The sequence below is a fragment of the Entelurus aequoreus genome, linkage group LG04 (genome assembly GCF_033978785.1).
Source record: "Entelurus aequoreus isolate RoL-2023_Sb linkage group LG04, RoL_Eaeq_v1.1, whole genome shotgun sequence".
NCBI lineage: Eukaryota > Metazoa > Chordata > Actinopteri > Syngnathiformes > Syngnathidae > Entelurus > Entelurus aequoreus.
In genome coordinates this window covers 38,283,978-38,308,791 of record NC_084734.1, presented here as the reverse complement: position 1 = coordinate 38,308,791, position 24,814 = coordinate 38,283,978, and the positions used below count along the sequence as shown (strand labels likewise).

The 24,814-nt window shown below is 38.8% G+C and overlaps 1 protein-coding gene across 1 annotated transcript; it reads right to left on the bottom strand.

Moving 5' to 3' along the window:
• Positions 1 to 16,742, bottom strand: LOC133648573 (mitochondrial peptide methionine sulfoxide reductase-like). The gene is made up of 6 exons (XM_062044800.1): positions 16,529 to 16,742; positions 5,581 to 5,649; positions 5,373 to 5,492; positions 2,448 to 2,552; positions 2,239 to 2,345; positions 1 to 1,382 (listed from the first exon to the last, which is right to left on the bottom strand). Exons 1-6 carry the CDS (start codon positions 16,665 to 16,667, stop codon positions 1,212 to 1,214), a joined length of 711 nt encoding a protein of 236 aa, XP_061900784.1. The 5' UTR covers positions 16,668 to 16,742; the 3' UTR covers positions 1 to 1,211.
• Between the last annotated feature and the right edge of the window lie 8,072 nt (positions 16,743 to 24,814).

Sequence of the window (24,814 nt, the reverse complement as noted above, 5' to 3'; positions counted from 1 at the left end):
AAGGGGAACTGCGCTTTTTTTTAAATTATTTGGCCTAAAATTCACAATCCGAATGAGACCAAAACACAAGTCTTTTTTAAATGCGTTATAATTTGTAAATAAACGTAAATAACAGTCCACTTACACTGGACCTAATGGGAGCCATGACGTCATTGCGTCCATTGCGTTTATGTTATTATGAATGTGCCTGTTATTACATTACATATACACTTATAGCATGTATATAAAACCGGAAGTGTTTGGATGTTTTTAAGCGGCCATAAGCAGAATAGAGCGACTCCTATAGGCTCCATTCCTAGCTGTTTTTGCCCGCGTTTAATTAACGAATTAGAATGCATAAAAAAATAAAAACATATATGTGCTTGTCTTACATAAGTATTGTGAATGACAGCTGTTTACTATGGCGACGTGATCACATCCTATGCGCCTGTCATGACATTAACCAGCTTAACTCGTTCCCAGTTGGCTTTTACGCTTAATAATGTACAATACTGTGTCACTTTTGTTGCTTTTACGTTGCGGTGTGTGTCTTTCTAACAGCTTATAGTGTTACCTGACAGCTCCATAATGTTTATAGTTAATTTTAAAAGAGCTTAAGATGATGTGTAAAGACAACAACTTTATACATTCGTTATACATAACATGCGCTTTTAGTACAAGGGAACTATTCTGGCTCCCTGCTGCTCTCTAGTGACAGCAAGTGGAATTGACAAGTGAATAAAAACCATGATCATTTAGAATTAAAACATGAGACGCAAATAGAAAGAGTGGATAATGACAGCAAACATTGTAAAATAACGGGAATGTTGCTGTATTTGTGTGAATATAACACTCGTAGCAGGGCAGTCAGGTGTACAGTAGGTGGCCAGTAGAATGTCACACAAAGAAATACAAATAACGTGGGAAATGGATTCATCTAGTATTTATAAACAATCAAATACATAAGTTATGTGTTAATTGCTCCATAAAATAATATACAAATTGTTGTATTTATATATTGCCAAATACATTTCACGATAAACATTTTTGTTTGCCTAAAATATTTGTCCTTTGTTTTATCCTGACTTTAATAATGATCAACTAATTAAAATCACAAAACTATACGATGATGTTGAACATTTTAAAATAAAATGTATCGGTATTGGTAATATTGGCCCTGTATTTAATTATTTGCAGTATGCCCAATTGTGGATCCGGATCTGGTTGACTAACTAGGCCTTCTCCTTGATTCCCATTGGACAGGAGACTCCTGTGGAGCCCAGCCCACAGTAGCCTTGTGGGTTTTTATTCAGGTACTGCTGGTGGTAGTCCTCAGCATAGTAAAAGTCTTTGCCCTCTGCTATCTCTGTTGTGATGACTCCAAAACCTTCCTCAGTCAGAGCCTGCAACCACAATATGTCAAGTAGAAATTGATATCTTATAGTCCAGCTTTATCCAAGTGTAACTTCTAGTTAATAATTTTTGATACGCCAACATGCATTTTGTTATGATGGTAGGAATACTGTGCTTCTTCTAAAATGTTATTTTCAGCGCGACCAGAACAAACAAGTTAATAAACGGAATGGAAATCTAACCAATTTTTTAAAAATCTGCACAGTATACGTACACCTTAGAAGTTTATTTCATAATTTAAAAAAATGCTATAATAAAACCTGTAACATTTTGTGCATGTATTAGTTATTGAGACTAAAGTGACTTTTGCGCAGGGCATATGTAGAACCCAGATGGTTTGGCAGGGGGTGTGTGTGTGTTTGCTTTGGGCCAACTGCTCGCTCACATGCACGTAAACGCACACACACACAGATGGGAAAGGGGGGGAGGGGTCAATCTGGTGATAACAAGATGAGAAGAGAGAAGTCGACTGTGTGAGCACTCCTGCTCAAAAGACAACATATTCAATATTACGTCGAGACCAAACGATCCCATTGTAGTGGTCAAATTGTATTAAAAAACATGTACTGAGGTGAACTTTGGTCCTTGATAAGTACATTGGAATACATTTACAGCGGAATAACCATTTGTGCCACGGAATGATGACAAGCATTGAAATAATTCATGAGTGTTCGTAGGCTGAGCGGAAATAATAATTATAATAATAATAATGGATTAGATTTATATAGCGCTTTTCTAGACACTCAAAGCGCTTCACAGAGAAGTGAGAACCCATCATTCATTCATTCATTCAAATGCATGCTGGGAAATGGCATCCAGGATATGAAGAGGATGCTATGTTGGTACCTTTTGGTACTGATCTCGGGACGCCAGCGCCTCCTTCAGCTGCTGCTGTGTGTAGGCATAGATGGCCGAGCGGTACGTCGTCCCCACATCGTTGCCCTGACGCATGCCTGAACACACACATATACTGTATCTATAAATACTGTATGTTCAAGGTTTTATTACACATTTTAGATGGCTTTCAGCTGACGTGCAACACCCCTCATGGCTACCTTGAGTGGGATTGTGGCTCTCCCAGAAGACTTTGAGCAGGCTGGCGAAGGAGATCTGGTTTGGATGGAAGACCACTCTGACCACCTCAGCATGGCCCGTCATGCCTGAACGCAAGGAATACACTTATATATATATATAGCTATTGTTTGGATTTAAATGACCTCACGTCCAGCTCATTAAATACTCGTGGTGGTCGTGCTAGCGTCTGTTGTCAATGGGTACTAGGCGCCGATTAGCCTTTCTCAAAGAAAAATGCCCTATGCTTGCGTTGTTTTTGGCTGTACGAACCGTTCAAATTGCGAAAACGATAAACTTTTTTTCAGAGTTTCTCGAGAGGTAATCAAGAAGGGCAGAAGAGTGCAAGATTTTACATAGATGATGAGAAAAGTGGCACACACTCCAGTCCAAGAGAGCGAGCAGAATTGAAGAATGCACAAGTTTGCAGTGAACACTTTGTTAAAGGTTTGTTTGATATATTTTTAACACACTTTACTCGTTTAGTATTTCCCATTGAAGTATTATCTTGATGTTGTTTGTATTTTGAATTTTTAACAAAGAGATACTCGTAACAGATACTTTGTCAAGAAAGGTTCTACATCTTTATTCTCTACACAAATATGTCAGAGTAGATTTAATAACAGGACAAAAATCAAATATGGTGATAATTCAGTAGTTTGTTAAATGGGATATGCAGTCACAGGTATCAGCTGTCGGGTGCTAGTCGTCGTACGTAGTTTGTTTACATGGATGTGTCCTCAAAAGTCGCAAAGTTAAATAATGAAATGCAACCTTACCCGAGCAAAAACGATGCATATTTATCCGGGAGAGTCTTGATACAAATTTCCTTGAAGATATTTTGACAGGTCTGGGAACTCCACCGATGAATAATCCCTATTATCACACGACAAATCTTTTTTTGACAAAGTATAGGGATGTATTCAATTGCATAGTTAGATTTTTTTGCTCGTATCTGCTTTTTACAGGAAAATCAGGCCCCCTGCGTACTCAGAGCGTTTGCGCGCTGCTAGCTGCACAACAGCCATCTTGGCTTGGTTGACCACCACTGTTTTCACATCCGGGAAGTCACATGATGGAATACAAGCAATATATGTTTTAGGGGTGTCAACATTTTTATAAATTATTCATTTATATTTTCTTATTTGTAAGGATTCTTAATCGATTAATAAAAATTACAAATCGATTTTTTTTTTATCTGTCCTGTCCAACCAATCAGGCAAATCATATTGTTGATGGAGATGCCCGTATTTGCAGTGCTGATTTACTTTAGAAAAGACAATTGTGGGTTACTTGTCTTGTTGCCCTATCTGTATTTGACTTTATTAAATGTTTGGGTAGAATTTTATCAAACAAAACCAGTTTTCTTTTAAGTAATATAGAAATGTATCACAGCTGTCTATTATATGGAGGAATGTAGTTAATCATACACCTGGCACTCAATGTTATTAAAAAGTATGAATTTTGAATCGATAATGATTTTGACTCAACAATCGATTCTAAATCGTTACCCCGAAGAATCAAATCGAATTGAATTGTGCGGTGCCCAAAGATTCACAGCTCTAATACGTATAGTGTAAAAAGAGCCCCTTTCTCCCAACACTGGCTTTCATCATGTGTATGCAGATGTTTACATGTTGTGTGTGTATGTGTGTGAATTGTAAACAAATAGTTAACTACTCACATTTACATATTGTATATGTGAACAGTAAATTTATATAGCACTTTTCTCTAGTGACTCAAAGCGCTTTACATAGCGAAACCAGTGTTTCCCACACATTCATTTATTTGTGGCGGCCCGCCACGAAAGAATTACGTCCGCCACAAATAAATATTTGTTTATTTTTTTTTGTCCTGTCCAGCTTCTCAGGCAAATCATATAGTTGATGTAGATGCCCATATAGGCTGTTCAGATTTACTTTACAAAAGAGAAGTGTCGGATACTTCTCTTGTTGCCTTATTTGTATTTGACCACTACTGTTTTCTGTTTATTTGTTACTGACTATGGCAGGACACCTCTGCCTCTGTTTCACTTTATGTTGCTGGTAAATAATATGGTTGTAGTAGTAGGCTAAAGTTAAATTATTTAGTATGCACTAATTAAAGGGGCAGAGCTTTAAGAGACATTTTAGCTTTTATATTTTATAAGATATATTTTTTGTAAGAACCACAATTAATAAATATATTTCAGTGAATAACTTATTGTTCAAATCTGTATATAAATATGTACATAAAGTGTTGTAATTATATTGGAAAATGGATGGATGGATGGATGGACGTTTAAAACAAAACTGTTATTATTAATTAGTAAGTATACATTTTTTGAGCGTTTTTAGAGAAAATCATATCATTGTAGTAAATTATGCAAATTACTCGATGATGTCATGGTGACCACGCCCATAGCCACGCCCCCACCGCCACAGGTATCTTGGCAGTTTATGGGAAACACTGGAAACCCATTATCTAAGTCACATTTGCATGTCGATGGACAGACAAATGTTTACAATTAGGGTGTATGTTGGTCGAGCCACTATGTATATTACCGTGTTTGTGTGTATAAGTGAAGGAACAACCTTATGTGTGCATAATGTGTATGTGTGCGTGTGTGTGTGTTTGTGAATGGACAGACATGTTCATTTAGTGTGTAGTTTTGTATGTGAATGGACAAACAGGGAGTTAGGGTTAAGGGTTAGAGTTAGGTTATGGTTTAAGAGTTAGGGATAGGGTTTAGTAACGTACTTATGTTCAAACTGTAATAGGCATTCAGAACTTTACATTAAGTGTGTGTATGTGAATGGACGAGCATAAATTTGCATGTATGTGTAAATAATAGATGGAAAACCATATATTTGCAATATTTGTGTATTGTATTAACCATTATTGTGTCCTCTCTAGAAATACAACTGTACCTGAGCACACTTCCTTGTAGGTGGGGTTGGGTGAGTGCCCTCCCGCGTAGCCAACCTGAGTGGAATAAACTCCTTTCTCCCTCCAAAACTTTCTCTCTGCCCCCCAGAAGCAACCCATGCCTGCAGAAAACCACCACACACACAATATAAAAGGTCACATGTGTTTTTGAGACCGCAGAGCGCTCAAACCACGTTCAAACCTACTCACCAAACATAACCATGTGTGTGTCTTCTGGGAAAGGAGGAATGGTCCTGTTACCGTTCACGTCGTGTTTGGCTACACAGGAGAGAACATTTGAAGATCTGTTAAACACATTTACTAAATAATTTGCGCCTTATACAGAACAGCTAGATGGGGAAAAGGTGGAAAAAAAAACGTTTTCAATAGTGCATCTTATGACACAGAAATCAGTGACACGCTTTACTTGTGCTGAGCATTTCTGCATGCTTTCATACTAGAAGCTGCCTTTGGACCCATCAGCACACTGCCACCTGGCTACACTGATGTGAATTAGCATGCCAAGGGCTCTGTGTGTACGTGTGTGTGTGTGTGTGTGTGTGTGTGTGTGTGTGTGTGTGTGTGTGTGTGTGTGTGTGTGTGTGTGTGTGTGTGTGTGTGTGTGTGTGTGTGTGTGTGTGTGTGTGTGTGTGTGTGTGTGTGTGTGTTTGCGTGTGCGTATGTGTGTGCTCCTAAATCCTGCCACAATAATAAGCCTTATCAAGATAACAATCCTGTATTCTTTATGACAGGCACGCACACACACACATAATACATATTAGTGCTGCTCTATTTCAGTTCTGTGTGTGTGTGTGCGTGTGTGTGTTTGCGTGTGTGTGTGTGTGTGTGTGTTTGTGTGTGTGTGTGTGTGTGCGTGTGTGCGTGTGTGTGTGTGTGTGTGTGTGTGTGTGTGTGTGTGCGACTCAGCAATCTACATTGAGCAGCAAAGCCTTATTTTAATGGGCTTTTATTATCTTTTATTGCTACAAAAATGTCATTATTTCTTACACTGCTAGACAGAAGGGGCGCTGTTACAGCCTTACACGTATATAAATGTATAATTTATAATACTTATTGTACTGGAATTAGCATTTTTAAACAAAAAAATACAACAAGAACACCACCGGATAGCTTTGGTTTAAAAGAACATATTTTATTAAGTGTCCGTATTGTACATTATTACTATTTTTATGAACACAATGGAAAATATCTGGCTTTAAGGCAGTCCAACAAAAGCAAATAACAATTTGCAAGTGTGTTATTATTACGATTATACATTTAAAAATAGCTAAAGTTAGGAAGAAAAATCGCTATCATTTGCGAACAACACACAAAGCTAATGCGCTTTTTACGTACGGACCTTGTTTATATTCAATTGAATTGAAGTACAAATAAAAGCAGGATATCTATTTCATTTACTGCCACAATTCACTGGGATGTGCATTTTTGTACATCCCCCAACCCGCTAATTGAGAAGCACTGAGATAAGACAAGAATAAAAAATGGAGCACTGCAACATTATTCTTTCCTCTCTGGACCACCACAACTGACAATGATGGATGACGCGCACACACACACACACACACACACACACACACACACACACACACACACACACACACACATATTCACACACAGCAATTAAATCTACAGAGTAACCTCCCCCACCTTCTCCTGATTGCCTGTTAGTTTCCTTCTCTCCATCGTCATCATCCTCACAACATTCTTCTCAATGTCATCCAGCAGCCATATTTGTTAGCAATATTCTTCTGCATTAGCTTTCTTTGACTTTAGCCGCATGATCTCCTTTGTTAGCCTTCTTCTAATAAACAAAATAGGTCTTAAAAGGGAACTGGACATTTTTGGGGGAGTTTTGCCTATCGTTCACAACCCTTATGAGAGACAAGAAGACAAAAGTTTTTTTTTGCATTCCAACATGTAAAAATCGGCTCGTTATCGGTGGCTCGCAAATGCAGCTAATGGGAGCAATCAATTTTTACCTCTAAATCACTTTATAAAATGCATTCAAAAACCGTCAACGATACTTCATTTATGTTGCGTAGCCTGTATAATAACCAAACTGTAGCGACATTGTTATTGTAAAAGAGAACACTGAGGAAGTCTTTTTCTAGCGTAGTAACACTTTGGCATGCTACGGTATTAGCCGTAAAATATAACTACGGCAAAAGATATGTTGGCTTCTACGTCAGCATAAAACGCGTTTTGAGTTTGTAATGCACAACACAATGCACTAAGACACAAATCTGTACTGACTGAAAAACATGAACAGTCCTATTGCAGTATCTGTGAAGTATTAGCCCTTATTTCATGTGTTGTTTCATGTTCATGTGTCGCCCTAAACAGCAGCGTCTGACAAGCCTGAAAATGTGTTGGTGCTGTCACTGTCATGTATGATGTCTTTTTGCTATTTTTGTCCGTGATGTGTAATGTTTATTGTCTAAATGTACGGTCAGTGAAAATGAATTTCCCCACGGTGACCAATAAATATAAATCTACAACCCCGGTTTCCATATGAGTTGGGAAATTGTGTTAGATGTAAATATAAACGGAATACAATGATTTGCAAATCCTTTTCAACCCATATTCAATTGAATGCACTACAAAGACAAGATATTTGATGTTCAAACTCATAAACTTTATTTTTTTTTTGCAAATAATAATTAACTTACAATTTCATGGCTGCAACACGTGCCAAAGTAGTTGGGAAAAGGCATGTTCACCACTGTGTTACATGGCCTTTCCTTTTAACATCACTCAGTAAACGTTTGGGAACTGAGGAGACACATTTTTTAAGCTTATCAGGTGGAATTCTTTCCCATTCTTGCTTGATGTACAGCTTAAGTTGTTCAACAGTCCGGGGTTCTCCGTTGTGGTATTTTAGGCTTCATAATGCGCCACACATTTTCAATGGGAGACAGGTCTGGACTACAGGCAGGCCAGTCCAGTACCCGCACCCTTTTACTATGAAGCCATGTTGATGTAACACGTGGCTTGGCATTGTCTTGCTGAAATAAGCAGGGGCGTCCATGGTAACGTTGCTTGGATGGCAACATATGTTGCTCCAAAACCTGTATGTACCTTTCAGCATTAATGGCGCCTTCACAGATGTGTAAGTTACCCATGTCTTGGGCACTAATACACCCCCATACCATCACAGATGCTGGCTTTTCAATTTTGCGCCTATAACAATTCCGGATGGTTCTTTTCCTCTTTGGTCCGGAGGACACGTCGTCCACAGTTTCCAAAAACAATTTGAAATGTGGACTCGTCAGACCACAGAACACTTTTCCACTTTGTATCAGTCCATCTTAGATGAGCTCAGGCCCAGTGAAGCCGACAGCGTTTCTGGGTGTTGTTGATAAACGGTTTTCGCCTTGCATAGGAGAATTTTAACTTGCACTTACAGATGTAGCGACCAACTGTAGTTACTGACAGTGGGTTTCTGAAGTGTTCCTGAGCCCATGTGGTGATATCCTTTACACACTGATGTCGCTTGTTGATGCAGTACAGCCTGAGGGATCGAAGGTCACGGGCTTAGCTGCTTACGTGCAGTGATTTCTCCAGATTCTCTGAACCCTTTGATGGTATTACGGACCGTAGATGGTGAAATCCCTAAATTCCTTGCAGTAGCTGGTTGAGAAAGGTTTTTCTAAAAAACTGTTCTACAATTTGCTCACGCATTTGTTGACAAAGTGGTGACCCTCGCCCCATCCTTGTTTGTGAATGACTGAGCATTTCATGGAATCTACTTTTATACCCAATCATGGCACCCACCTGTTCCCAATTTTCCTGTTCACCTGTGGGATGTTCCAAATAAGTGTTTGATGAGCATTCCTCAACTTTATCAGTATTTATTGCCACCTTTCCCAACTTCTTTGTCCCGTGTTGCTGGCATCAAATTCTAAAGTTAATGATTATTTGGGGGGAAAAAAATGTTTATCAGTTTGAACATCAAATATGTTGTCTTTGTAGCATATTCAATTGAATATGGGTTGAAAATTATTTTCAAATCATTGTATTCTGTTTATATTTACATCTAACACAATTTCCCAACTCATATGGAACCGGGTTTGTAAAATCTAATCTTGTATCTCACGTCTGTCTGTCACGATACATGCATGACATGCTGCGTGACTCACTCAATGGACAGTTGTCTGTTTGGTCCAGCTGATCGGGGATGTTTTTTCGGTTTATTTGGGTAAGCACTCCATTTATGTTGAAATAACTTGGCTACAAGTACCACATTTTGCAGCTTCAAGTCACTTTCACTTCCATCTCTCAGCTTCCGTATGCTCCGTCTCCGTCTGTGATGTATTTTTTGTGGTGGGGAATACCGATGTTAGTGTTTTTGGTTCTATTTTATCTTCTGCCTATACATATTAGTGAGCAATATTTAGTATTTATTACTATTTTTTTTGTTTTTAATTACGCTTTACTTCTGTTACTGTTTGTAAAAACCTGCACTGCAACAATGTAATTTCCCCATTGTGGGATGAATAAGTCTATCCTATCAAATGTCTCACTCTTCCTTGGTGCTGGCTTCAAGAACAGTAGTTTATCCTCCATATATTCAGCTTCAAAAATATAAGGTTGTGAATCCTCATTTGTCCAAAAATAGTTGTCTTCGTTGTTTGTTATCGAATCTGCCATGATTAGAAGACACACACACCTTTGACACATAGTTGTTGCCAGAAGTCGGAAGTGCGATGCTATGGAAACGGGAACAAATCTGCAGAGGAATTAGTTCCAGTAATGATTAAAATGACCAAAATGCAGTAAATATACCTCTCATAATGCATAATGATTGTGAACTATAGGCAAAATAAAAAATACAAAAGTGCAGTTCAACTTTAAAAGTCAACCAGGAGGTTTAATGTGTTTGCTGGTTTTGGTTAAACATGCCAATGTGGATATTCAGATTTTTAAAAAAAGACGGACGGACCAAAATATCTCAGCAGCAGAAACATTTCTCGGTTGGGTCCCTAGAGGGCTATTGTAGCTTCACATCATACATTAATGTAAAGGAAAGTGGATGACATGAATCTTCAAGGTGGGTCAAGTCCCAAAAGTGGGTTCTGGACAAGCTCCAAGGAGGTGCCATTTGCATGACTTGTAAAATGGTGTTTGAAGGCATTGCACAAACAACTTAAGCTGCTGTTTATTCGGCCCCCAACCATATATACCGTGTGTCCTGCAAACAAGTTTGCAACATCTCCACTGGTTTTGTAGCCCGAAAAATTCCACAGCATCTCCTCCACGCTCCATCCATCATTTTCTTCTGTGACTGCACAAAGGGAGCTCTGTATGAGGGGCCGTTAGGGACATTATTCAGAATTACCTCTTACATACACTACTGAAATGCTCTCACATAAACAACTGAAATCTTTTTCTTTTATACACACTACTGAAACACTCTTATAAACACTACTGAAATGCTCTTACATACACTACTGAAATGCTCTCACATAAACAACTGAAATCTTTTTCTCTCACAGACCCTACTGAAACACTCTTATAAACACTACTGAAATGCTCTTACATATACTACTGAAACACTCGTATAAACACTACTGAAACACTCTTATAAACACTACTGAAACACTCTTATAAACACTACTGAAATACTCTTACATACACTACTGAAACACTCTTACATACACTACTGAAACACTCTTATAAACACTACTGAAATACTCTTACATACACTACTGAAACACTCTTACATACACTACTGAAAAACTCTTATAAACACTACTGAAATACTCTTACATACACTACTGAAACACTCTTATAAACACTACTGAAACACTCTTATAAACACTACTGAAACATTCTTACATACACTACTGAAACACTCTTATAAACACTACTGAAACATTCTTACATACACTACTGAAATGTTTTTGTCTCACGCACACACACACCTGGAATTATTTTTCACTAGTATGTATAAACGGGTTTCACCTGTGTGTGTGTGTGTGCTTTTTACACGTGTGTGTAAGGGACAACAATTTCAGTAGTATGTGTGCAAAGATTTCAGTTATGTGTATGAGCGCATCTTACCATTGTGTATACGAGCATTTTACCACTATGTGTAAGAGCATCTTACTAGTGTGTGTGAGCGATGTTGCATTCCGGTTCCGGTATAATCCCCGCCCCTTTTCAGACAAGTTTATTTTTACTTTTTTTAAAGCCAAGTTGTGGAGAAAATGTCTGCCGACAAGTAGCTTAACCGAGGCGGGAGCTCCACTTCATAATTTGAGGGCTTCAGCGGAGAATATAATAACACTTTCAATGCAACAAGGGTCGGACTGCCGCCATGGGTCTCCCCCGCAGGACGCGGTACCTGAGCGGCCACACAGCGGTGCCTTTCTCCTCCCGACAGCCGCAGCCTGGAGCACTCGTTCCATTGCGAGTTTGCACCGCACACATGCAACGTTTCAGTTCATGGACATCGGGGCAAAAGGAGGAAAAGGTAATTAGACATTATTTATTTCTAAATGATTTGTTGAATCACACGAAATGTAAGACAACATGGCATTGTAGTGAGCTACAATGGTAACATGTCGAAATGTGAGTCACGTCGTGTTACGTCAGTAGCTAATCATATACTAATGATAATGGATTGCATTTATTTAGCGCTTATCATCGACTAGATAAGGGGTCCCCAAACTACGGCCCGCGGGCCGGTTACGGCCCTCCAAAGTCCAACATCCGGCCCGCTGGGAAAAACAATTTTTTTGTATTATTATTTTCAATCTGTCTTTTCTAATCCAATCCATTTTTTGGTGTTCCCTAGCCGCTCAGGCAAATCATATTGTCTACAAATGCATTTCCCTGTATGACTTATATTGTCTTAGCTGTTTTCATGTGATCTGATTGTTACATTCTTATTTCAGAGTCACCACACAGCTGCATGACCATTTCAACAAGGACGGAATAAACAACCTCTGGATTCATGGAACTTCTTTGCACACAAATATATTAATTGGAATATTCAATAAATTTCACATAGAAACATTGTGAATATTATTTTCAACAGTGTGTTGAAAACAACCTTTTTTGGCTCAGAAAGGTTCCTTATGTCTCATTATTCATATCCTTTCAATACTTGTCGGTGTGTAATTCCAGACATAGATGTAAACATTAATGAGACAACAATGAACATTTTTCAACAAGTGAACCCACTTGAAAATGATGGCAACTATGGAATAGACATTTTCACTTCAATTCTGCACTTTATTCAGTGGACAACATGGGAATAATAAGGTTTGTTAAAATGTTTTCTTCACTTGTGCAGTGTATTCTGCAAATTAACATTTTGTTTAAACATTTTGTAAAAAATAAATAAATAAGGAACCTGTTATACAGACCTGTATGAAGTTGCCCACTTTATTATTGCAAATATCAGAATAACACCGCAATACGTTTGTGCTGTGAACATTTATGTTTCTACGGTTGATGTTTTTAAGTTATTTTATGTTCTGACTAGTAATGTCATCCAGCCCCCACCACCACACACACTTTGTCAAAATCTCCCCAAACTTGTCCCAAACGCTTGTGATACACAATTTTTTTGTCTTATGATTATTGTATTTAGGTTAGGGGCTAGGTGTAAATATTAACACATTAACTTAAACTATAATTTTAGACAAACAATATCTATTGTCTGACTACAAGAAGCATTGAAAAGTATATAAATAATAAGGCATAGGGAACCTTTTTTGAGAAAAAAAAAAAAAGATATTTAATATGTTTATGAGAAATGTATTGAATATTCCAATTAATATATTTGTGTGCAGAGAAGTTCCATGAATCCAGAGGTTGTTTATTCCGTCCTTGTTGAAATGGTCATGCAGCTGTGTGGTGACTCTGAAATAAGAATGTAACAATCAGATCACATGAAAACAGCTAAGACAATATACGTCATACAGGGAAATGCATTTGTAGACAATAGGGATGTGCGTATCGAACCTGTGGTATCGATATATCGATACTCACACGCTACTCATTTGGCATCACTTTTCAGAAAAAAGCATCGATATAAACCAAAAAACGGCGTGTGGGGGGTACAAGCATCACATTCAGATGTTTTTGATGACTTACTTAACTTACTATGTGCTGGGACACCCCTGTACCTGGCAGAGTATAGAGCTGGCCCAGTCACGTCACAGGAGACAGCGAATGAGCGTCGTCAACGTGCAACACACACACAGCCAGCCGACAGCGATGCAGCCAGGCATATCCAGTGTCAGGCATTGTTTATTTTATTTTTTTACTGAATATTTTTGTTTAGATGATTATCCTAAATTCAAATAATTTCCACTCAGGGGAATTTACTGTTAGTTGAAAATTGCTTGAGTATTTAAAACAAGATAAGAAAGAGATACATCTTTGCATCACAGTTTTATTTTTTTCCAAGAAAATCTTGAAATATATGATTGAATGTGATTTTGGTTTTAATCTGTAACATGATTTCTTACATTTCGAAAACATTAGCCTATTTCATATTTCATTAATTGCTAATTATATCACAAACTTAAAAAAAATAACTGCAGCTTCTTGCGATTCGGATTTGACAGTTAATTGGAAAGCCCTAATATGTAATTATTATTATATATAATATATAATTATTATTATATATAATATTAAATTTATTTTTCATATTTATGTTATTTATTTTAATTTTACTTTTATTATATATTGACCATAATACATGTGGTATAAATGGTCTGTATGTGTCTTGTGATTTGTCTTAAATAATAATAGTAATAATATTTTTGACTGACAAAAATTGCCAATAAGAAATTAATGGTATCGATGAAAATGCAAGAAAAAGTATTGGTATCGTATCGAATCCTAAAAGTGTGGTATCGCCCATCCCTAGTAGACAATATGATTTGCCTGAGCGGCTAGGGAACACCAAAAAATGGATTAGATTAGAAAAGACGGATTGAAAATAATAATACAAAAAAATTGTTTTTCCCAGCGGGCCGGATGTTGGACTTTAGAGGGCCGTAACCGGCCCGCGGGCCGTAGTTTGGGGACCCCTTATCTAGTCGATGATAAGCGCTAAATAAATGCAATCCATTATCATTAGTATATGATTAGCTACTGACGTAACACGACGTGACTCACATTTCGACATGTTACCATTGTAGCTCACTACAATGCCATGTTGTCTTACATTTCGTGTGATTCAACAAATCATTTAGAAATAAATAATGTCTAATTACCTTTTCCTCCTTTTGCCCCGATGTCCATGAACTGAAACGTTGCATGTGTGCGGTGCAAACTCGCAATGGAACGAGTGCTCCATGCTGCGGCTGTCGGGAGGAGAAAGGCACCGCTGTGTGGCCGCTCAGGTGCCGCGTCCTGCGGGGGAGACCCATGGCGGCAGTCCGACCCTTGTTGCATTGAAAGTGTTATTATATTCTCCGCTGAAGCCCTCAAATTATGAAGTGGAGCTCCCGCCTCGGTTAAGCTACTTGTCGGCAGACATTTTGTCCACAACTTGGCTTTAAAAAAAATAAAAATAAACTTGTCTGAAAAGGGGCGGGGATTATACCGGAACCGGAATGCAACATCGCTCACACACACTAGTAAGATGCTCTTACACATAGTGGTAAAATGCTCGTATACACAATGGTAAGATGCGCTCATACACATAACTGAAATCTTTGCACACATACTACTGAAATTGTTGTCCCTTACACACACGTGTAAAAAGCACACACACGCACAGGTGAAACCCGTTTATACATACTAGTGAAAAATAATTCCAGGTGTGTGTGTGTGCGTGAGACAAAAACATTTCAGTAGTGTATGTAAGAATGTTTCAGTAGTGTTTATAAGAGTGTCTCAGTAGTGTATGTAAGAATGTTTCAGTAGTGTTTATGAGAGTGTTTCAGTAGTGTTTATAAGAGTGTTTCAGTAGTGTATGTAAGAGTATTTCAGTAGTGTTTATAAGAGTGTTTCAGTAGTGTTTATAAGAGTTTTTCAGTAGTGTATGTAAGAGTGTTTCAGTAGTGTATGTAAGAGTATTTCAGTAGTGTTTATAAGAGTGTTTCAGTAGTGTATGTAAGAGTGTTTCAGTAGTGTATGTAAGAGTATTTCAGTAGTGTTTATAAGAGTGTTTCAGTAGTGTATGTAAGAGTATTTCAGTAGTGTTTATAAGAGTGTTTCAGTAGTGTTTATACGAGTGTTTCAGTAGTATATGTAAGAGCATTTCAGTAGTGTTTATAAGAGTGTTTCAGTAGGGTGTGTGAGAGAAAAAGATTTCAGTTGTTTATGTGAGAGCATTTCAGTAGTGTATGTAAGAGCATTTCAGTAGTGTTTATAAGAGTGTTTCAGTAGTGTGTATAAAAGAAAAAGATTTCAGTTGTTTATGTGAGAGCATTTCAGTAGTGTATGTAAGAGGTAATTCTGAATAATGTCCCTTACGGCCCCTCATAGCTCTGGCCACATTCGAGCATGTGCATTTATATTCTCAGGGCCTTTCACCACCCTTCTCACCTGTGCACTCCACAAATATTCAATCAAGTCCATCTAAAGCACACAACTTTTCCATGTATTTCAGACGTGCATCCCTTTAGTAGAGAGGCCAGTGCGTGTGCCTGTGTGTGTGAGTGGGGGGGGTTTGCATGTGTTTGCCAGGGCAGATCTATTCATCAAAAGCCAACACTCAGCAGCTCCACTCCTAGTGAAGAGGAGGACACTTTGGTGCCAATAGAAGCAGCTGCCAATTTAAAGCTGACATATAGGAACTCTAGTTCGTCCTCGCTCGCACTAACGCACACACACACATTTTCGGTGAAATGTTTCTATGTCAAGCACAAAATATATTTTAAAAAGTGCCATATGTTGTACTTTGGTTAGTTTATTGTTAAAGGAGATGCGCATGCGCACATCTGTCCATAGCAGTTGGAACGTTAAAGTCAAATAATGACAACACTTGTCATTAAACAACGTACGTCGTAATACTCGCGTCTTGTAATGTGTTTTTGGGACAGCAAATGTTTCTCAGTTATAACAACACTAATAAAACAAAGTTATTTTTCGTAGACCATAATTGCCTTGTCATGCCGTAACTAGCATGCTACAGCTAATCCACTGTGGTGAAGTGCAGCACACTTACCAGAGACTCTGAGGGCTTCAGCCCGACCGGGCAGCGCTGCTTCCGGGCTTGGCATCTGAGTTTTGGAGGCCATGTCTCCCATTCGAGTGTTTACTAAATGTCGCCACACCAGACGGAGCCTGGAGGAAGAAGAGACCATTGAGCTGAGAGCCGCACTACAACAGCCCCCGGCGCTAACTCGGTTAGCTTAGCATAGCTCTGTTTCCGTTTAGCTAATAAGAGTGAAGTTGTGTAACATACTTTACATAACTTTAACAACACATATGACGGAATAATATAAAGTAATAAACCCACTAAACATTGACCTATCGACGCACATCCAATTACTCACATACAGTAAAGATGTATGTTGTTAGTTATAGCGTTACTACTACAAAAACAACCATGAAATGACTACATTTTAAATGCGGTTCTGGATGTGTAAGTGTATCATTGTTGATGTAGTTTGCAGGGACATATTTTGGTACAGTAAATATCAGAATAGAAACACAAGACAAAGACTTCTCATTATGTACATTTTAATCAAACCTATTTGAGAACAATTCTAAAAAGGTTTACAGACATGTTCACATTTAGTGTGGACGTGAACGGACAAACAAGACCGTTGGTGTTCAAATTTGGTTTAGGTAGCCTATATTCGAACATGAATAACCCTTTAAATGTTTACATTAAGTACGTCTATTAACATGCAGTACTTTTATTATAATATGTGCGTCTGTGAATGGAACAACACATTTTGTTTTGTTAATATATGTGAATGTAAAAACACAGTTGGGGTTAGGGTTCGAAATTAGGTTGATAAGTATTCTACATGTAAACATAAATATCATTTTAAATGTTGTGTATCTAATTGAACATATCCATTTTCTACCGCTTATTCCCTTCGGGGTCGCGGGGGGCGCTGGCCTATCGCAGCTACAATCGAGCGGAAGGCGAGGTACACCCTGGACAAGTCGCCATCTCATCACAGGGCCAACAGAGAGAGACAGACAACATTCACACTCACATTCACACACTAGGGCCAATTTTAGTGTTGCCAATCAACCTATCTCTAGGTCAGTGGTTCTTAACCTGGGAGCGCTAGGGGTTCGGTGAGTCGGCCTGAGGGGTTCGGCGGAGCCTCCGTCGCAGAGGTCAGGACACACCCGACTCATCGTGTAAATAAAAACTTCTCCCTATCGCCGTATTATGGATACAGCAACAGCAGAAGTCACACTGATTTGCAGGTGTGTAATTTGTTGTGAGTTCATGCATTTTCATGAGGGAACTTTCCTGAAGGAATCAATAAAGTACTATTTATCTATCTATCTATTGTGTTGGTTTTGTTCTTTGAACAAGGTGATGTTTATGCACGGTTCATTTTGTGCACCAGTAAAAAAACATAACTTTGTCTTGAATTTTAAAACATTTTATTTTTCACTAAAGAAGGGTTTGGTGAATGTGCATATGAAACTGGTGGGGTTCCGTACCGCCAACAAGGTTAAGAACCACTGCCCCTAGGTGCATGTCTTTGGAAGTGGGAGGAAGCTGTAGTACCCGGAGGGAACCTACGCAGTCACGGGGAGAACATGCGAACTCCACACAGATATATTACACATAGAACATATGTGTATTATAACTCGATTACGTTCATCATGTCTTCTCAATTAGATGGGTGCAGTGTTCTTTTGTTCAAAGTTTTTTGTGCAAGAGATGTTTCCCGGTAAGCTGTTTTTAGACATGTCACCACACCTAGTCGCTACATCAGCTCTGACGAAGGCTAAAGTGCCAGCTGAAACTGTTAGCCGGTAGGAAACATCTCTTATACAAACAACTTTGAAGATAAGAAATTTGAACGTATGTATTTGTATTAAAGTTATACTAATGATTGTCACACACACACACTAGGTGTGGTGAAATTAACCTCTGCATTTGACCCATCCCCTTGTTCACCCCCTGGGAGGGGAGAGGAGCAGTGAGCAGCAGCGGGGGCCTCGCTCGGGAATCATTTTGGTGATTTAACCCCCAATTCCAACCCTTGATGCTGAGTGTCAAGCAGGGAGGTAATGGGTCACATTTTTAAAGATTTAGGTATTATTATTATATTATGTACGTATGTGAATGGATAAACACACAGCGTGCCGTGCCAGCAACTTGAGGGTTCCTGGTTCAAATCCATCTTCCGCCATCCTAGTCACGGCCGTTGTGTCCTTGGGCAAGACACTTCACCCACCTTGTCCCTGATGGGTCGTGCATTGGTCAGCGCCTTGCATGGCAGTTTCGGCCATCAGTGTGTAAATGGGTGAATGTGACATGTATTGTAAAGCGCTTTGGGTATCGTACTAGTATGGTAAACTGCTATATAAATACAGACCATTTTTATGTGAATGGACAAAAAAGGTTGGGTTGAGGTTAGGGGTTAAAATGTTGTTAAGTAACCTGTATGCGAACATGAATACACTTTTAAATGTTTACATTAACTGTATGTATATGAATAAACAAATTGTTATTATATGTGCGTATGTGAAAGGACAAACAGACATTTATAGTGTGTATATGTGTGAATGGACAAACATAGTAGGGTTGGGGTGCAAATTAGGTTTAGGTAACCGATATGCGAACATGACGACCAGTGCCGGCCCAAGCCGGCACTGGCCCTCATCGGGCTCCTCTCGATGTGGAGGAGCAGCGGCTTAACATTGGCCTCGTTCTGAATGACAGCTTCTCACCCTGTCTAAGTGAGAGCTCCGCCACCCGACGGAGGAAATTCATTTTGGCCGCTTGTACACCCGTCATCTTGTCCTTTCAGTCAAAACCCAAAGCTCATGACTATAGATGATAGGAACGTAGATCGACCGGTAAATGGAGGCCATGTGTGTGAATGGAAAAACAGATATATGCATTATGTGCGCATAGTGGATGGACAAATATTTACAGTATGTATGTGTGCATATGTGAATAGAGAAACATTTACAACAAGTATGCACTCAAAAATGCTGGGTTGAGCCTGTTAGATCATATTTATGGCTTATTTCTAAGGAGTTGGGTAGTTTTTGTAAACCAATCCTTAACCCAGACAGCTGGGTCAGCTCTGGGACGTTGCGCATCCGCAAAACTCAAGTAATAACCCAGCAAGGAGGTACAATTTACCCTGCAGCTGCGGGTTACATTGTGGAGTGATTCTCTACTGAGACGGTGTGTCAGCCTCGGGTTTGGGGAGTACAAGAAAAGGTTTGTATGTATGTTACCTTATAACCTGTCACATATGAGCGAGAAATATCACTTTCTGTATAACGCAAGTCTGCCTGTAAGGGGTCGAGCTTGGCTACCATTGGGTGAGTCTTATTCGCAGAGTGCATTGCAGCTAGACTTTGTATTTTTTTATCAATTTTGGAATACATTTATTATTTTGTTGCTAAAAGTATATTTCTTGCTTGTTTAGAACATTTAATTGCAATCAAACTCAGTTAGAAAGACACAATGTTAAATACACTTTTAAGAAGAACCAAAAAGTTAAAACTATGAGTGATGATGGTGTGTGGAATAGCTAAATCCTTGGATGAGTCCCACAGAAAATTATAGCTTCAACGTGAAGAAATAATTGTAATGATGCAGACCATGTTGAATGGACTTCACAACAAATTGAAACTGGGTGCGAAAGCAGTTCAAAACTACACATACCATTGTCTTATGATTAATTAAAAGCAATCTTCATAGACTAAGTATATGCAGTGTAGTGAGTCTGGTCTACAAAGAAAGATGGTGGTCAAATTAAAAACTTCCAAGTGGAATGTTTTACTTCTTCCTGTAGGCGCCATAAATCATTGTGACGTTTGGACTACAAAAACATGAAAACAACCAATGTATATAGTATAATTAACCCAGCATTGCCATTAAAATGACCCAGTATATGATTTGAAAATACAACTAATTTATTTGGTAGAATTAACCCAGCATTGGAGTTAAAATGACCCAGCATTTGGGTTGATTATATAACCCATCGAGCTGGGTTAAATTAATCCACCATTGGTTTGGTCCAATAGTATGTGTGTATTGTCACAACCTGTCACATCTGGTCTGACAATATTCTTGTGTTTCCTTAGTTTGCTGTTTTTTCCTGTCCAGCGCTGGCTGTTTGCCTCAATTGCCTGGTTGCCAATCAGGCCTCTTAATACGCCAGCCTGCCCTGCTGCCAGGACTGGAAGATTGTTAGCTCTATGCTAATGTTGCTAACTGTTTGTGTTTGTAAGTGTTGCATATGTTTGCCAGTATAATTGTCACCTGTGTTATCCTGCTTGCTTTGTTGAACTTGTCAAGCTTCCATATGCTTTTGTGCACTTCCTTGTTGCTCAACTGCTTGTTGTCCTGTCTTCTGCACCTTGAGGTTACATAGTGTTACCATATCTGAGTTATTGCAGAAATATGGGGAAACAACTACAAATGTGCACTTCATTCACTAACAGTGTTACAAAAAAGATCAATTAGAATAATACATAATGTTGGATATAGAGAACATACAAACTCTTTATTTATTGAATCACAAATATTGAAATTCAACGATTTGGTGCATTTACAAACAGTTAAAATTATGTAGAGAACAAACTATAACCTGCTACCCAAGAATGTACAACAATTCTTCTCAACAAAAGAGGAGAAATATAACCTTAGAGGAAAATCTAATTTAAAACATTAGTATGCTCGTACAACACTTAAAACCTTTAACATATCAATATGTGGAATTAAATTATGGAATGGATTAACCAAAGAAATCAAACAAAGCACCAATATGATTCAGTTTGAGAATGTTCAAACTACAAGTGTTCACAAAGTACACAGAACAAGAATTATGATCAACATCTTGAACCCTTTTTTAAAAAAAATTTATTGAGACAAAGATTCTTTATGTATTTAATATTTGTTTACTTACTATGGTATATTATATGTTTATTATTTATTTGTTCACTGTTATGTTACAGAGAACAAGGGAATAGGATAAAAATGCTATGGTATGAAAAGGGGTAAGGATTGAATAAGCTCAGCTTCTTCCTACTCCTTTTCAGACGTGCTGTAATGAAACTGGAAATATGTGATGAATTACATTGTGTTGTATGCATGTTCGAAATAAACTGAAACTGAACTGAACAACAGTAATGCATGACCGTAACATGTATATGTGAATGGAAAAACATTACAATATGAAGGGAATAACCTTGCGTTATATATGTGTGTGCGTGAATATATCGACAAACACATTTACAGTATGTATGTGTACATGTGAATAGACAAAACATTTACAATATGTATGTGTGTATAGCATTACAAAATCTATTTGAATGGACAAACATTACAATGTGTGTATTGGGAGGACATTTTTTAACATAAACAGAAGCAAACTGAAAAATTCTGATCAGTTTCGATCCGATACTGATACTATATCCATACCATCAATATTTGCAAATGCTGCTTGACCCGTAGCTCCAAAATGAGTGTTGTGCGAGTGTTTTCCATGTGACGTAGAGGGCATATTTACAGTACTGTGCATCTCTATAGGGGTGTATCCTTAATAAGATGGAAGCTGCTGATGCATTTCATGTCTGCAGTGGCGCAGTCCAGCCCCCATCAGTCAGTCTGGCTGGCTGCTGGCTTGAGTGGGGGAGGAAGTTGAGCCATAGCGTGTCATTATTACTCTAATGTGCCAGTCATTGGACGTAAAGAACGGTGCATGAAAGGAGTAAGTGTGCGGTGTTCTATTTTCAAGCCATGCACAAAAACAAACCGCATCCTTTTTCAACGCCACGTAGGCCGCACTTGATGTCCTCACGTGAATGAATGTTTCACAATGGCAGCGTCAATTCCTGAAAGCATAAAAGTATCATTAGTGGACATTCTCCTGCCTAATGTGGCAATTTGGCTGATATTTTACTGGTAATGTTGAATTGACTGGGCCCTGTTCAGCTGGCAGAATCAAGAGAATGCAAATGGGGGAGGGGGTGTAGAGCTGGAGGCTGAGGATGTAACAACCTGGCTTCAGAGGACCACCCCTCCCCTCCCCTCTCCTCCCCTACTCTCCATCTGACTGCACCCAGCTCCTCATCCTCATCCTGCAGCAGCCTGAGTGAGCTACCAAAAATGCTGGACTATTTGCGACTCACGAGCTTCCCTGGACTCAGTTGAGGATGCACAAAAAAAAGGGACCTCCGCATCCCTCTCCTCCTCGGCATCGTCATTCCCGCCTTGCATGGACCTCCGGCGGAGGCCTCCGAGGATCGGGTGGCGCTCGTTCACCAAGCCGCATGAAAGCGTTGAAAAGTCGGAAACGGGCTGTCGCTCGTTGGCCTCTTCCATCGAGCTGCTTTCAAGGATGAAGACGTGCGGGTAAAAAAAAAAAAAAAAAAAAAAAAAAAAATAGCCTGCGGATGAAAGGTAGTGTTGCGACTGTGATTAAGGTTTTTTTGTGTTTTGTTTTTTTTCATTTTATTAATCAAATGTATTGCCTGGTGTGTTGTTGTTGTTGCGTGCCTTTATTAAGCACTTGACATGTGAACGTTAAAAAGACGCAATATGCGGATGTGCTTTGCGCAACTTACGAGACTGCGCACACGCCCTCACCCTAAATATATGCAGCGTTAGAAAGACGTACACATATAATGCGGGCGTAATAACATATCGTGCCCAATAATGCCTTCTATTTAAAATTATATTACAATTTGACTGGTTTCGGTTTGTGAAAAATGATACAGGCAGAACGACCCCCTCCCTCCACAAAGGATAGAAGGCAGGCAGACACCCCCCCCCCCCCTTTCCTCTGCATTTGCTGCACGCTATCTGGGTCATTAGCATGTGATGCTGCATTTGCACACAAAATACTGCAGGAAGTGATGTTTTTTAGGGATGATGAGAAAAGGGAGGAGGGGGTGATGAGGATGAGCAGGTCCCAGCATCAGCAACATTTTCCTCTCCCTGCAGCTGAGCCATTAATGCAGTGGTCTATAAGCAGGTGCATTATGGCTGCTGCAGGATAATGGAGGCTTTAAGTGCTGCCGAAAAGGACCTTCCCACTGCTGTTACCTGTATTTAAATAATAAAACTGACACCATTTGCGCTCCAAGCTGCTCGGCAAGAGAAATCCATATTGCATCCTGTCTAAAAATGCTCATTTTTTGCCTTTAGGTCTCTGGAAAACTGCTGAAATCAACATTAATGACAATTGTATTTAAGGTCATTAAGTGTAAGTAAAGTAAAATGCCACGTGAGTCATTTTGACGTAGCGCTGTATCGGGGGATGACGGACGGATGAGGACAAAATGTACGATGGTGGTGGGTTTTTTTGGCTGCAGGAAAGTAGGCCATGTGACATGAAGCGGGTCGTCTCTCGTCGTGTTCACAGCGGACCTTGATTTAAATGTCCATACAATTAAGGCACGCGGTGAATGCCAAGAGAGGCGACCACCGACAACAAAAAAGACCCCTTAAAAACATGTATTTATTAAAAAATTCAGCCAAGCCAAAATTAAACAAAATGCATTAATTATCCAAGAAAGGCTTTGTATGTTTAAACCTGAATGGATGGAAGGATGGATGTACATTTGTGGTTGTTGTACCTGCATGACTGTACTCCAACCAAAACGGGACAGCCTATACAAACACTAATGCAACTATCCATCCATCCAACCATTTTCTACAGCTTGTCCCAACCGGGGTCGTGTGGGGGTGTTTGGGGGCGCTGGAGCCCATCTAGTGGAGCTAAAAATAAAATGTCAATGAAACAAATGTTTTTCCAGTTAATAACTTTCCACTTCTCGATGAAAAAAGGTTTAAACATCCAATTAGTTTTTTGTAAATGTAATTCTTGAAAAACATTGTACTGTAAGCAAATTTTCATTCGGTTAACTAGTGCCTCCTGAGGTCAAAACGGGTACTATTACAGTAAAATGCTGTCATCAAACACTACTTAGAATATCGCAAAATAGTACCTTACATTTATGTATAAATATCAAACATTTTTAAGGAAAGAAAGCAGTGCTCGTGTTGTCAGTTTATGGTTGACTTACCGTCTTTGTTGCATGTCAAATGTATGTAAAAGTTTCCAGTTTTTTATGAACTATGTAAAACATTACCAACATGTTTTATGTATGATATACAGTATGTTTTCCTTGAATTGTAATTTTCGTGTCTGTAGTTTGCAGAGGTTTCTACTATTTTCTACCCTGTAATGTCACCCATATTAAAATAAAGTTAATTATTTGTGTTTTTTTTGTTTACCCTATTTAAATTTTGTATACAAAAAAAGCAGTACAACTTGGAAAA